The 14,133-nt window shown below is 35.8% G+C and overlaps 8 protein-coding genes across 8 annotated transcripts; 4 read left to right on the top strand and 4 right to left on the bottom strand. All coding sequences in view use genetic code 12, as the record gives it.

The window, feature by feature from the left end:
* Positions 1–126: 126 nt before the first annotated feature.
* Positions 127–1,462, top strand: SPAPADRAFT_59279 (uncharacterized protein; the record flags this gene model as incomplete). Its single annotated transcript, XM_007373425.1, has 1 exon — positions 127–1,462. One exon carries the CDS (start codon positions 138–140, stop codon positions 1,056–1,058), a length of 921 nt encoding a protein of 306 aa, XP_007373487.1.
* Positions 1,463–4,674: 3,212 nt separating this feature from the next.
* On the bottom strand, positions 4,675–7,564 carry SPAPADRAFT_148110 (S-adenosylmethionine-dependent methyltransferase; the record flags this gene model as incomplete). The annotated part of the gene is made up of 1 exon (XM_007373423.1): positions 4,675–7,564. The coding sequence occupies one exon, from the start codon at positions 7,517–7,519 to the stop codon at positions 6,362–6,364; it is 1,158 nt and encodes a 385-aa protein (XP_007373485.1).
* On the top strand, positions 4,683–7,562 carry SPAPADRAFT_59277 (malate synthase; the record flags this gene model as incomplete). Its single annotated transcript, XM_007373424.1, has 1 exon — positions 4,683–7,562. The coding sequence occupies one exon, from the start codon at positions 4,693–4,695 to the stop codon at positions 6,370–6,372; it is 1,680 nt and encodes a 559-aa protein (XP_007373486.1).
* Positions 7,565–7,648: 84 nt separating the features above from the next.
* FGR32 (Fgr32p) lies at positions 7,649–8,544 on the bottom strand (the record flags this gene model as incomplete). The annotated part of the gene is made up of 1 exon (XM_007373422.1): positions 7,649–8,544. The coding sequence occupies one exon, from the start codon at positions 8,434–8,436 to the stop codon at positions 7,855–7,857; it is 582 nt and encodes a 193-aa protein (XP_007373484.1).
* Positions 8,545–10,551: 2,007 nt separating this feature from the next.
* On the bottom strand, positions 10,552–11,482 carry DAD4 (Dad4p; the record flags this gene model as incomplete). The annotated part of the gene is made up of 2 exons (XM_007373420.1): positions 10,552–11,295; positions 11,379–11,482. The coding sequence occupies 2 exons, from the start codon at positions 11,436–11,438 to the stop codon at positions 11,113–11,115; spliced, it is 243 nt and encodes an 80-aa protein (XP_007373482.1).
* NOP10 (snoRNP complex protein) lies at positions 10,600–10,779 on the top strand (the record flags this gene model as incomplete). Its single annotated transcript, XM_007373421.1, has 1 exon — positions 10,600–10,779. One exon carries the CDS (start codon positions 10,600–10,602, stop codon positions 10,777–10,779), a length of 180 nt encoding a protein of 59 aa, XP_007373483.1.
* A 551-nt stretch (positions 11,483–12,033) lies between the features above and the next one.
* On the top strand, positions 12,034–12,891 carry SPAPADRAFT_48995 (Signal recognition particle receptor subunit beta; the record flags this gene model as incomplete). Its single annotated transcript, XM_007373419.1, has 1 exon — positions 12,034–12,891. One exon carries the CDS (start codon positions 12,034–12,036, stop codon positions 12,889–12,891), a length of 858 nt encoding a protein of 285 aa, XP_007373481.1.
* SPAPADRAFT_70142 (uncharacterized protein) lies at positions 12,611–13,750 on the bottom strand (the record flags this gene model as incomplete). The annotated part of the gene is made up of 1 exon (XM_007373418.1): positions 12,611–13,750. The coding sequence occupies one exon, from the start codon at positions 13,738–13,740 to the stop codon at positions 13,186–13,188; it is 555 nt and encodes a 184-aa protein (XP_007373480.1).
* Between the last annotated feature and the right edge of the window lie 383 nt (positions 13,751–14,133).

Raw genomic sequence — 14,133 nt, 5'->3', positions numbered from 1 at the left:
ATAATATTATGTTATTAAAGGTGGCTTTTTGAAATGATGTAATTGATTTCCGAAGTAATTTTTCTTTTTTTTTGGTGGATAAATTGAAAAATGTCGGAAGGGTTTTCCACCCACAATTCCTTTTGCAATAACCAACTATGTCCGTTTTAAAGGTTGCTTATATTCCAGAACATTTCTCCACCCCCCTCTTCTTTGCCCAACAACAAGGATTCTACCAAGCCAACGGTTTGTCCATTGAATTCGTCAAAGTTATTGAAGGTAGCGGTCGTTTAATCAACTTGTTAAATGCAGGAGAAGTTGATATTGCCATTGGGTTAACTGAAGCCTTTGTTGCTGATTTAGGTAAGGGTAACGACAAGTACAAGCTAATTGACACTTATGTATCTTCTCCACTTTTATGGGCCATCAGTACCGGTTTCAATCGTGATGAATTGACCGATGCCAAGCAATTAGAAGGTAAGAAGATTGGTATCAGTAGAATTGGAAGTGGATCGCAAATCATGAGTTTTGTGTTGGCCCATAGTTTGAAATTTACCCAAGAATTTTCTGAATTCCCAATCTTGAGTAATTTCAAAAACTTGAGAGATTCAGTTAATCAAAAGTTTGCTGACGGTGATGAATTGAAAAACAGTGATGCATTCATGTGGGAATATTTTACCTCCAAGAGATACTATGACAACCATGAAATTAAACAAATTGGGGAAATTTATACTCCATGGCCATCTTGGGTTATTAACGCCAATGCTGAATCCTTGGCTTCCAAGAAAACCGAAATTAAGAATTTCATTGCTGCTGTTAATCAAGGTATCCAATATTACCAAGGACACATTGATGAAGCTGTTGAATATATTTCTACTAACTTGGATTATTCAGCTGAAGATGCCAAGGAATGGACCAAGACTGTTAAGTTCAATCAAAATGTTGGTAAGGCTCCATTAGATTGGGATTCAATTGTGGTCAAGACTAGTGAAATTTTGAAATTAGCAGGTGTTTTAACCGATTCTAACGAAGTTGTCTCCAAGAGATTAGAGCAAACCATTTTAAAGAATAACCTTTAGTTAGTTTATAGAACAAAAAAAATACATACGCTCTGTCCGTAGTGAAGTGTACCCTCCGGCTGAAATTTTTAACTTGCAGCTAGACAATTAGGCAATGTCACACTGACCGTGAAACGTATGCCCATCAACGCAATCATTTGTACAACTACATGAATTGGACATATATACATACCTATGCATATGATTCCACTTGCAAGATCGTACAGTGATGCGAATACTTACAAAATATATATATATATATATCTAAGTCAATACTATAGCGGGAGCATAGTTGTACAGTTTTCCGGTAACCTAATTGAATGTGCCATTCTCATTTTCACTGCATATATTGCCTGTATTACACATACATGGGTCTTTTTTTTTAAATACAATATACACTAGATATAAAATGAACCAAATTATATATATATGTGGCTTCTGGACCAGGTCTGGAGCTATGAACTTAATACCAAAGGAGGAGAAACAACTTTATGGGCGACTTAAATTAATTGGGTGAGACTTCTATGTCAAACAAAATTAACTACTCACCAAAAAACTTTCCATTGAAACATTGATGGTGGTTTTATACCATAACGATTTTTTTTTTTTCAAAAACGCTTCGACTGTAAACACAAATACCAAAGCTTCACCTTTGCTCTTTTTGCGTTCTTCTAATCTACTGGTGAAGTTTTGGGATCTGCGTTCACAATCAAACCACGATGAATGTGTTATGGTTTCTTCTTGTGCTTATTCATGACAAGTGTTTCGGTGGTAACTTTCTCAGGAGGAGTACCGGCAACTGAAGAAACACAAAAAACTAGTATAGGATTGATTAAACAACACCCTTGATGTTAACTTTCTTTTCAATAACTAAATCAAACCTAGGGATAAATAGGGTGTCCGAAACAATTGGTAAATATCTGAAGTTTGAAGGGTCGACATGACTCTCTTCGTCACCAATAATAGTGTCAATTGTGGTGCCAGCAACATGGTGTAATGAGCCAGCAGCTTCTGCTAATATTTCCTGTTCACTTCTAAATTTTAGAATGGAAGGAATACATGGAACTACTGATACATTACTATCTAATTTTTGAGCATAGATAATAACAATGGGGTATTTTTTGTTCATTGTGGAATGACATTTTATTTTCTTCAAGAAATAAATAACTTTTCTTCATTTTGAGTTGTTAAAGTAGAACTTGTCATGGGTGTTGCATGATTGGCCAGTGAAAATGGTTGGTTGATTGTTACTGGAATTAGAATTGGTATTTGGTAAGGCTGCAACTTTAGTAAAAACTCTATTAAAGGGTTTTGGATTAATAGGTCCCATGGTGAAATGGTAAAAGATTGAAAAGGTGTAACAAACAGTAAATTTAAAAGGCTTGTAATAAGATTTTATTGGTGTGAATTGAGGGAAATGTTATTGAAGTGTTTGTAACTGGCAGGAAAGAAAACTTGAATTCAGGGGCAATTTTTATGTTTTCGCAGCCAGATTAGTGAGTAAGACCCAAATATAAAATCATTTTTTACCCCGAAAATTCCATCCAGTCTCTGCCAATGATACCACTGAGACTTTCCGTATTCAATGGTTCCAGCTTCAAAACACCAAAGTATAGAAAACTATCCAAAAAAGTGTATTTGGTAGTTGAAGTATCAGTCTTTGTAGTAACATTGGCAAAGACTAGTTGGTCTGGGACGGGATGATAAACTAGAAACGACAGGAGCATATTTGAAATCAGGAAAAATAGCCTTTTCAGCAAAGTCTCCGGATCTAGTAGTATTACTTTTTCTTGGTCAGGGTAATATTCAACAATGAACTTCCAAATATCTATTCATTTCCTGGTTTTTTAAACCAATTACACATTTATATTATTTAAATGAAAAGAAACCATGCTAAAACACCAACAGCAACTAAATCTGACTGTAATAATTTAGTATGATCAAAACCCTGTGAGAGTCGATAACATATTTTCAAAAGTATTAGATCCTTATATTTGATCTCTTAATAGAAATATGATAAAATATGTAATCATGTTTATCTAATCACAGAACACATTCCCAGCAACTGTACCAATCCACTCTGAAGGGATATCAGTGCCTTTCTAGTATACCGTGCTGTCCATTGGTTGTATAAATCAGATATTATTACATTATAAGCAATTATAGGCTAAATCTAACATGTTAGTATGTGACTTCCTTTGAGACCTGTTTAACGGAGTTAGTAGATTTGTTGTCTAGCTTGATTAAATTTGATATTTGGTAATGAATACACTTCTGATTAAATTTTTTTTCTAGATTATGAACAAAGTAAGGAATTGATATTAGTCTAAGTTGAAATTGATTGCTTGCAATTGATTTCAGTACAATTCATTGTAAACAACCTGTGTGTGTCAAAAGTAATGTGTACTTTCTATTTTTTTTTTTAAGACAAAATCGGGGAAAATAATTTTTTGTTGCAAAAAATGTTGAAGTTTTGGGTGAGGGTTTTGCTGAAATAGATACAACAATAGTTGAGGGGTTTTTATAGCAATAATGGCATAACAAGATCGCTATAGAATTACGGAGATGAGTAAAACGAATTATACTATAAAAATGACCCAAGATGAATCAAAAATGGAAATTTATTATATGATCTATGAAAATCTTATTATTTGAAAGTAATCCTAGGGGGAATTTCATGGAAATAGGCTGTGAAATTAAACTTCCAGAAAAAAAACTTATGATCTCTTTCAATGTAATGTTATCGTAACTATGCAATACAACACATTGAAAGAGATCATAGAGTCAAAACGCTATTATGATAGGTATTAAAACTAAGAGTTTTTTCTTCCAAAATTGCCGGAAAATCCGCACTTTTCGTGTCTGGTCCCATTGGAATTGTCTCATTTTTGTCATATTTTCCAAGCCTCAATTTCTAATATCTCAGGTAAAACGTAATCGTCATTCTTTATACTGTAGATTCCATGTTTGGGAATGTTCGTCACTCTAATTGCATTTTCTGTGGTTGAAAATCAGATGCTTGTCAAGAAGTATGGTTTATACAGGGACATAACGTGTTCTGATTCAGAATGGGATGTAAATCCAGCCAGCAGTTGCTGTCCAAGTGTGCGGGGCTTTTCAAGATTTACGTATCCAAGCTGGGATCTGTACACGGCTAGGACTTGGTCCAATGTAAAAATAGGTCATTCTTATGGGGCGATGCCTATTCAACGGATGAACGGACATATCACAACGTCATCAATATTATTTTGTGTAGTAATAATAAAATATTTCCTTCCGTGGCAATTCCGATCCTGAGTAAAAATATTTGTTACTATCAAACAGTCAGTGTCAAACTTAAACTATTTGACTTCTTTTTTTTCTTCGGAGTTTCGCAAAAAAAACAGTACTCCGAAAAAAGAAATTCTGCATAGATAAGCCCGGGGAAACGCATGTCCAAAATGACTCAAATCGCTTTACTGACAATCAAATGATCTGATTTCAGGAAGCTCCAGATTTCGGAGCCGAAACTGAGTGCTTATTTTTTTTGACTCTTATCTTTTGCATTTCTGTTGTGGGTTTCCGGGGGGAAAGGGCATTCCTATAAATACCACTATATTTGACATTCTTGTATCTCTATCTCTTTCTCTTTTTCTTTCTCTCTCCACTAAAAAGAATGACAACTTCAAACTCGTTATACACTTCTTTACATGGAGTACAGGTCTTGGCTCAAGTTGAAAAACAAGCTCAATATGAATCTAAAACTTCTCAAGCAGATATACTTACCCAATCTGCCCTTTCCTTCGTGGTACTTTTACACCGTACCTTCAATGCTACCAGACTTCAACTTTTACAAAATCGCATGAATTTGCAACGTGATTTAGACAATAGTGCTAAACTTGATTTCTTAAAAGATGAGTTCACAACTAAAATCAGAAATGACCCAACCTGGACTGGTCCTACATTAGCACCAGGCTTAATTGATCGTCGTACTGAAATTACTGGCCCTCCAGAAAGAAACATGATTGTTAATGCTTTGAACACTCCTGTGAAGACATATATGTGTGATTTTGAAGATAGTTCTACTCCAACATGGTCAAACATCTTAAATGGCCATGTTAACTTGTATGACTGCATTCGCCATCAGATTGATTTTGTTAACAAGACCAATGGTAAAACCTATGCTGTTAATTGGGATACTAACACCCCAACTTTGATGGTCAGACCACGGGGTTGGCACATGGATGAAAAACATATACTTGTTGATGGGCAACCATTAAGCGGTTCACTTATGGATTTTGGATTGTACTTCTATCATAATGCTAAGCAATTACTTGAAAATGGCACTGGTCCATATTTCTATCTCCCTAAAATGGAACATCATTTAGAAGCAAAGTTATGGAACGATGTGTTCAATGTTGCTCAAGATTTATTAGGTATAACTAGAGGTACAATCAGAGCTACGGTATTGATTGAAACTTTGCCTGCCGCTTACCAAATGGAAGAAATAATTTATCAATTACGTCAACATCTGGCCGGTTTGAACTGTGGTAGATGGGATTACATCTTTTCCACGATTAAACGCCTCAGACTGTCGGCCACTTTGCCCAATAGAGACTTGATCACTATGAAAGTACCATTCATGGAAGCTTATTGCAAACGGTTAATCAATATTTGTCATCGTAGACAGGTACATGCTATGGGAGGAATGGCTGCAATTATTCCCATCAAGAACGATGTTGAAGCAAATGAAATTGCCATGGATAAAGTGGCCCAAGACAAATTAAGAGAGGCTAAGATGCATTATGATGGTACTTGGATCGCCCATCCGGCATTGGCTCCAATTGCTAATAATATCTTTAATGACTATATGCCTACTGCAAATCAAATACATATTGTTCCCGATGAAAATGTCACTGCCGAAGATTTATCAAATACCAAGATTGAAGGAGGAGTGATTACTACCGAAGGAATCAGACTTAACGTTTATATTGCTTTGTGTTATATCGAATCTTGGATTAGAGGTGTGGGGTGTGTTCCAATAAACAATTTGATGGAAGATGCTGCCACTGCCGAAGTTTCAAGATTGCAATTGTACACTTGGTGTAAAAATAAGGTTTTCTTGGATGATACTAAGCAAGCCTTAACTCCGAAGTACGTGGGTGAGATTTTGGATGAAGAAATTGCAAAATTACAAAAAGTTTATAATTCTCCAAAATTCCAATTTGAAAAAGCTGGTAATTATATCAGACAAGAACTTGGAGGTGAATTGGTCTCGGAATTCTTAACCACCTTGCTTTATGATGAAGTTACCACCATTGGCAGTCCAATTGATTTACAATATCTTAAACCTTGATTTTCCGACAGACCCAAAATTCACATTTAAATGTAAATGAGCCTAAAGATTTGATATCTCGACAATAACTAGTTTCTATATTACTTTCGTGTTTAATAAATTCAAATCCCATAGTTTTAATTAATTCGACTAAATCTTCTCTTGATAATTCCAATCCTTTCTTAATGCTAATTGACCCGTTTTCTTGTTGGTACAGATTTAGGTCTCCTTCAAAGTGCCATAACAACGGGCCAAAATTAATCCAGTATCCCTCTTCTTTTAAGCAATGATAGATTGTTTTCAAATAGTCAATGATATTGCTTGCCGTGTCAAGAAAATAGCTCGTCACAACCACCAGAAAACTATTAGCATTAGATTCTTGAAATGGGGTCGCAGAAGCATCACCAGCCAGTCCTAGTCCATATAAGTCTATGAATGATCCGGCAGTAATCGACATCAAGTCATGATAAGGAATCTCTGGCTCTTTGGTTTGTAGCTCATTAATCACAAAAGGGGACAAATCGGGAATAGCAACTGGTCTAACTTGAAATAATCGCTTCACTAAGTGGGATGACTTGAATAAGAACGGGAATACCGAATTTGAATAAGGAAACTGGCAATGATTCAAAATATAATTTGAAGTTAAGAGCATATGGTAGCTTATTTCGTTTCCTTGGGTCCAAAATCCGCAAAGTACCAATTCCATTACTAAACGACCTAACCCACAACCAGGCACCAAGACTTTGATATCCTTACGGGATGACTTATCCGGAAATAACAATTCTAATTCGTGTATGATTTTGCCATAATTCAATTCCCGCTCTGCCTTGCCTTCATCACTCCAATCTCTGACTAATTGTAATAATGTAGTAGATACAATTTCATATTCATGGCCAGTGGCAGAACTCCATTGGTGGACATCAGTGTCCACATTCCAGTCTTGAGCAATGGTCAAAGCCAAACTTTGGCAAAACTGTCGATTGAGGTCAATGCTTTCTTTCAAATCTTCAGTGTGTTTGGTATACCAAGGAACCAACTGTTTCTCCTCTTCAGTCAATGATTGATACTTCAAAAGCCGGGGTTTGACAATTTGTTCAATCTGATATTTGTGAAAATTGTAAATTGACAGTAATGTCTTTGTCAATGCTTCTAATTCTTCTTGATCCATGTGGTCCCTGACTATGCAAACCCCGTTTATGAACTACTCAGTGGTATCTTTTATTGTCTTTTTTTTCGACTGATGTCGTCAATTTTTGATGTTACATTTGACGGGCCACATATTTTGAATTAGGCAAATAGTGTGTTGTTGCCAAATTTCACAGTCTATTCCAATTTCACAAGCTCCAAGAATACCGGCATTTAATTGGATAACTTTTCCTTGAAAGTTCTGCCAATGTATTGAAAAGTTAAATGGAAAACATCAATTCTGGTGAAACTGGATACACAAATGTCACAAGACACGTGATATATACAGTGGTTGTATTAGTCTATTTACTATGATTTCTATATATTTTCCTCCTTTCTAAATGCTTCCCAACGCTTGTTCAAAGTAATGAAGACACCGTTGCAGATTAGTTCGGTTTCTTTATCTCCTTTACATTGTGATGCTAGCTTATCGGGATGAATGGAACTAATTACTTTCATATACTGAATTTTAACCTGTTTCAGTAACATTAAGTCATTCAAGGATAATTTTCTCAATGCTGGTTTCATATTGATTTTGCCTGGGATTATCTCGTCTAAATTCGTCAACATGGCACGAAGATTATTTTGTTTCGAGGTGGCCCAGGCTTGTATCTTGGTGTCAATCTTGTCTTTAACCAACGTATCTACTTCTTCTTCCTGCTGTACCGGTTTAGGGGTGGCAGAAGGAGTTGGTACTGAAGAACCAGTCTTTGGTCTTTGTGGTTGTGGCTTTTTGATATGATTTTCAGGGTTAACAATCTTATCCACTCGTCTTCTTCCATCCATGATTTTCTTGTCTTTAGTTCCTAACCTTTGAATCAATAAATTGTATAATTGCAAACTTGATTCATATCTTTCTAATAATTCCAATACCTCAGCTTTAGTCAGAATTAATTTCATATACCAATACTTGACACTCTTGCTTGTGATACTTGCACTAGAATCGATTTCCTTTTCGTCAATTAATTCCAATCCTGAATCAACCGCTTGTAAGCTATCTTTTAAATGTCCCAGCAATTTGTACACCACACCTAAATTACTAAATATGATTACTCGAAGTTCATGCAGGGGTGGAAGCTTTGAAAGACAAGTATTATATGCTTCTAATGCAGTGGTATAATCTCCGGACTTGAATGCTTCAGATGCTTTAGTCTTGGAAAGATTATAGTCAGTCTCATCAAACTGATTAAGTGGTGCTCTATTTCTAAGGTTACTGATTGGGTCAGCCTTACCATTAGTTGTTGCCTCGGAAGAAGATAATCCAAGAAGATCTACTTCGGGCGTCTTTTCACGTGCGGGAGCAGCAGGTGCGACAGGTGATGGTGATGATATGGATATCTCAGGCTCTCTGTGGGGTCTTGGTGCTTTCACTGGGGGTGTTAGACTTTCAGTTCTTGGTTGGGTATGACGTCTAGGGCGTGGAGGTTCAGGAGGTGTTGGGCCTTCTGACCGTGCATCAACAGGACGTCTAGGACGGGGTGGTGCAGGCGATTCCAGCTGTTCTCGGGATGATTCCGATCTTGAACCATTCCCTAATACTTGACCCTTTCCACTACCGTATCTTTCCCGAATTCGTTCTTCTTTCTTTTCTCTTTGTAATCTCATAATACGTTCGATTTCCTGTTGATCTATATTATCTTCATCAGTTCCATAATCTTCGCCACCTACTTTCTTTTCAATGGCATCGGCTTTATACTGGTCTTGATTTTTCATCCAATTAGGCACATTTCTTTCCTTGTTATTAAACTGTTCTAAGTTTCTCATTACCGTGTTTCTGGAGATGTTTAAAAGCTTGTTGGCCCCTTTAAACAATCCTGATGAAATTTCATTAAATTTTATACCCTCGGGTCTTGCCCCCAAGACATTGTCATTGTCTTGCCTTGGTTGACTTGGTGTTGATCTTCCACTCATTGTGTTCATGATATAGTTGACACAATTTTGTAAATTCAACCCACATGCATCAATAGCTTCATTGGCTGATTCTATAGGGAATCCAATGTCAACTAGTTCAGCAATAATGAAATCACGATCATTATTGCCACTTCTTCTAGAACCACTAGCTACAGATGCTGGCCGTTCGTCTGGAGGCTGGCTGGAATTCGTGGATGGATTAGTAGAAGCTGGTCGTTGAATTATAGTTGCTTGTGGAGGTGATTGGAAAACGTCTGTGAATTCATCATCCAACAATGACAATTCGCCAATTTTAGGTACTTGAGAGCCTGTTTGGGGGGTTGGGGTTGTGACAGGTTTCTCGTTTGATACAACATTCATATTTGGCTGACTTGATGAAACTGGGTTGTTTTTATAGAATATAGCGAAAGGATCGTCTTGCATTGCAGGTGAAGCTGATCCTGAATGGCTATACAGTGTCTGGATATTGTTTGCTGGTGTAGCCAATGACTTCTTATTTGGTTGTAAAGGAGTAGATGGTCTACTCGTTTGTCCTGATAATGCACCTAAATTGGAATAGCTGGAATGGGCAGAACCTAAAGTTGAAAGTGACTGTTGTTGAGATTGTTGTAATCGTTGGCGTTCTGACAACGGTAAACTAGTTACCTTGGATGAATTGTTGGAACTTGTGGCTGACTGGAACAAATCTGCAAATGCATCTTTCTTCGGTGGCGCCATTATGATAGTGATAGGTTGGTTCTATGGTACGTAGCGTTATTGGGTGATTCAGTTGTCCGAATTACGTGTTGCTTTTTTTGTTCGCTTTCGCTATTGTTTGTGTGGAAGATTCGCAGTCTCAACAGTATACTGGCCACTTTAGTAAAACACACACTTTCAACACCAACCAAAGGATCAACACATCAACTCAAGAACAAAACAGCTCGTCAAATATCAACCTCATCTAAGCCGATTCAATTGAATACAATTAAAAAGTTTATCCTGATTTAACTGCAATAACAACCAAGAGATTCGCATTAAGAAATAGGTCGTGTGTCAAGTGTCAAAAATTAGTCGTTGCAGTACCTGAAAAAAAATTGTATTTTCAATCTCATCTCTTATAACTACATAGTTAATTTCGAACCAACGTTATACTGATAATCACACATATTCCCCATGCATTTGATGTACACATTAGACGCCGAAGGCAAGAGAATTTACACCTTAAAGAAAATCACTGAAGATGGTGAAATCACCAAGTCTGCTCATCCAGCTAGATTTTCTCCTGATGATAAATATTCAAGACAAAGAGTTACTTTAAAGAAGAGATTCGGTTTATTACCTACCCAAAACTAGATTGGTACTAGCGCAATATAAGCAAAAAGCAAAAGTTTGGAACATGCATGTGTGGGTTTTGAAATACTATTAAATAAATTTGTACTATAGCCAGTTTAAAATATAAAATGATATACAATGGAGGTTTATTTCATGTAATATAACAATAAGACTTGGGGGAAAGGGCGTGTTTAGTAATCTGCGATGCAATCAAGATTTCTCTCTATTATGGCCGGACTGATATTTCCTCTGATGTTTCATGGTACATCAGCGCTACTCCAACCAGCGATACTTTCACCAGCAACAGTATAATGGCTAGTTAAGCCAAGTAGTAATGACCAGCAACTACTAACACTATTGCTCTTCTTGCTCTCGAGCTCTTGTCTGTCCAGATGGAGTTTCATTAACTTTTGAAAATTGATCAGAGTATCTCATGTAGTTCAGCCACATTCTGGTGACATTCTCAATTTCTAAATTCTTTCGATTTATTTCTTGAAGGTTTTTATTCATTGTTGCCATGGATTCATTAAGTGTTTCCTAGATTTGCGTTAGTATTCCTGGATCAAATAGCTGACAATCAAACATTACCAATGTAGCTATGAGAAACAGTAAATACTTACCATTCGGCTAATTATTCTAGCACGTAAGAGGTTTTGCTCTTTTTCAAATGGATCATCCATTGTTAGTGGTTGTAAATACAAGTAGAATAGCTAGTTTTACAAGTGATATAATAAATTGGTTGTAAGTTTTTTTTGTTTTGTTTATATTTGCTTGTGTGTGCGGAATTTTGCTATCAATTTTCTTTCTGCTGGTAAGTAAAAGAAACAGCAAGACAAGTATTACAAAATCTGCACTAAATACCAACCAAGTTGAATTGTAACTTGATTCATCATATATCTAAACATTTAAAGGACTATTCTTTATCAAAGTTTAAAGTTTTGCCATTCTATGTTTTGTTTGATATGTCATAATTTCATATAAATTTTGGTTGCAAACTACAAAATTATAAATAAAGACTTGGCGCAACAAATTATTCATCTAGTGAGAGAAAATCCTTTGAGAATTTAACAGTAAGATGCACGTTGGAATTCAAGCAGAATCAAATACCTTATTTTACGGGGTTCGAAATGACTGCCCATCACACAAAACGAATTCAAACTCCTTTGTTTTCCCTCACGCACCAAATTGTTCGTGCAATATTTAGTAGTCTGATCAAGAAAAAAACCTGTCAATTTCCAAGTCAATAAACCACGCAAGCCCTATCCACTGACCACCATGGATTACGTCCTAATCGCATTAATAACCTCCCTTCTTGGGTTCGTTATAATCTTGGCAATCTTCTTTTTCCAATCTGGTGGTATTAAAAATATCAAAACTAGTTCCAGATCTCCATATTATAAACCGTCATTCTTAATCCTTGGTGCTAATAATTCCGGTAAAACAAGTTTCTACTATAAATTGCTTGAAATGGACCAAACAGGAGAAAACACCAATATTGTTACTCCAACTGTGTCGTCGCTTGAACCAAATATTACTGAAGTTGGACTCCCATTGGCTACTCAAGCATTTAGTAAGAAATATCAAATTGTGGATTATCCAGGACATTTAAAGTATAATCAATTGTTTGAAAAATTAATGATTAATGATATTACTTTACAAAATATCAAGGGAATTGTCTATATGATTGATTCATCTCTGGTGAATTTCAATGATCCTGATCAAGTTGAACATATCGTTAAATTCTTGTATAATTTATTGCCCATTACCGAAAGAAAACGTACTGGGGTTGATTTCTTATTTGCTGTTAACAAGACTGATTTATTTGATTCCGTGCCAATTCATAAAATTCAAAGTATTTTGACTACAGAAATTGATAAATTAATTCATAATGAAATTTCAAATATTGACAAGACTTCAGGAATCGATAAAGTTAGTGAAGAGGATGATGAAGATGATGCTCATAATCAACAATCATTACGTGAATTTTGGTTGAGTGTTATTGGATCTCCTAATGAAAAATTCTCATTTGATAAATTAGAAGGTAATATGGATTTCTTTGGTGGAAGTGTTTTGAAAGGAAAGGTTGAAAAATGGGAAAACTGGATCGATGAAAAAGTTGTAAATCCACAATAGATGACGTTATATATAATACTAATTATATAAAAATATAAATAATAAAGCTATGTCAGGAAGTATTTTGGTAATATACAAATTCAAATTCGAGCCCGGCTCATATATATAACAATTAATGCTTCCACATCAACTAAACTCTAATAAATTAGCTACGAATTATGATCACTTAAACTTTGCTAGACCAATATTGCACCTTTGCTGTAGGGGAATGTTCCACCCGCACCAAGAACTGTTGACAAAAGCTTGCTATTGCACTTGAGACCAGGTACTTGAATATGCAGCCTTAGATATAACCTAAGCTATATCATTTTTTGGAGCACTAGGGAAAAAGCCTTCCAGATGCATCTTTTCATATCGTTCTTTTTGATACTTTTTCTTTTGAGTCAACATTAATCGATTCTTATAAATATCCAAATTCAACTTATAGACCTTGAACTTAAACTCACTAACTTCCTTTTGCTTATCAGAAAGTTGTTCTATAACTTGTTTTAATTCGTCGTTCAACTTTTCAAATTTCAGCTTTTCTTTCTTATTATCTGATTTTTGCCAATATTCAGATACTTTATTCCAAAGGTAAGGTTTTTCTAATTCAATATCTTTTTCTAGTTGTGTCTTTTTAGCTTCCAATTCCTCCTTTTGTTTAACTAAATCGAGATATGATTGTGGTTGAATAGGTGTGGCAAAATGTTCATCAAGCAAGTGTTGAGGGCAAGTATAAAAGAAATCAGCTTGGTTGTCAGAAACGAGCACAGTAGTTGAAGGCTTATAGCAGATTGTACATGACTTACTATCGTTAGCTGCTACTAATCTAATGTTGTATTTGTTTGGAAATGGAGGTGCTTTATTCATGTGGAGAAGCGGTTATAATATTACTGACAGTGCTTACGAAATCCACATCGGGTATTAAATGTTGCTTGTGTGTGGAGATGTCAATTGGTAGCGCAATCAGGTTGAAGATGTGAACGAGACTTAGAAGCGTACATGCTACATTAAGAGATGTGGAAAGAAATGGTCATACTTGCTACATTTAGTAGAACTATACATTAAAACACTAGAATGAAGATCAGAAATGGGACGCAGTAAGTACCAGGTGGGGTACTAAGGTGAAACTTCTGGAAATCCACGCGTTTTAGGAAACTTAAAACCGCTAGAATTTTTACTCAGATAAGGTTGGGGCAAAATATTTCAGGAAGAAATAAAAGCCTATGCGTCGTCCCCTGTACTATTACTTAAACACATTCT

Source organism: Spathaspora passalidarum, assembly GCF_000223485.1.
Source record: "Spathaspora passalidarum NRRL Y-27907 unplaced genomic scaffold SPAPAscaffold_2, whole genome shotgun sequence".
NCBI classification, from domain to species: Eukaryota; Fungi; Ascomycota; class Pichiomycetes; order Serinales; family Debaryomycetaceae; genus Spathaspora; species Spathaspora passalidarum.
Note: the sequence above shows the minus strand (reverse complement) of the source record. Positions and strands in the feature narration are given on the sequence as shown.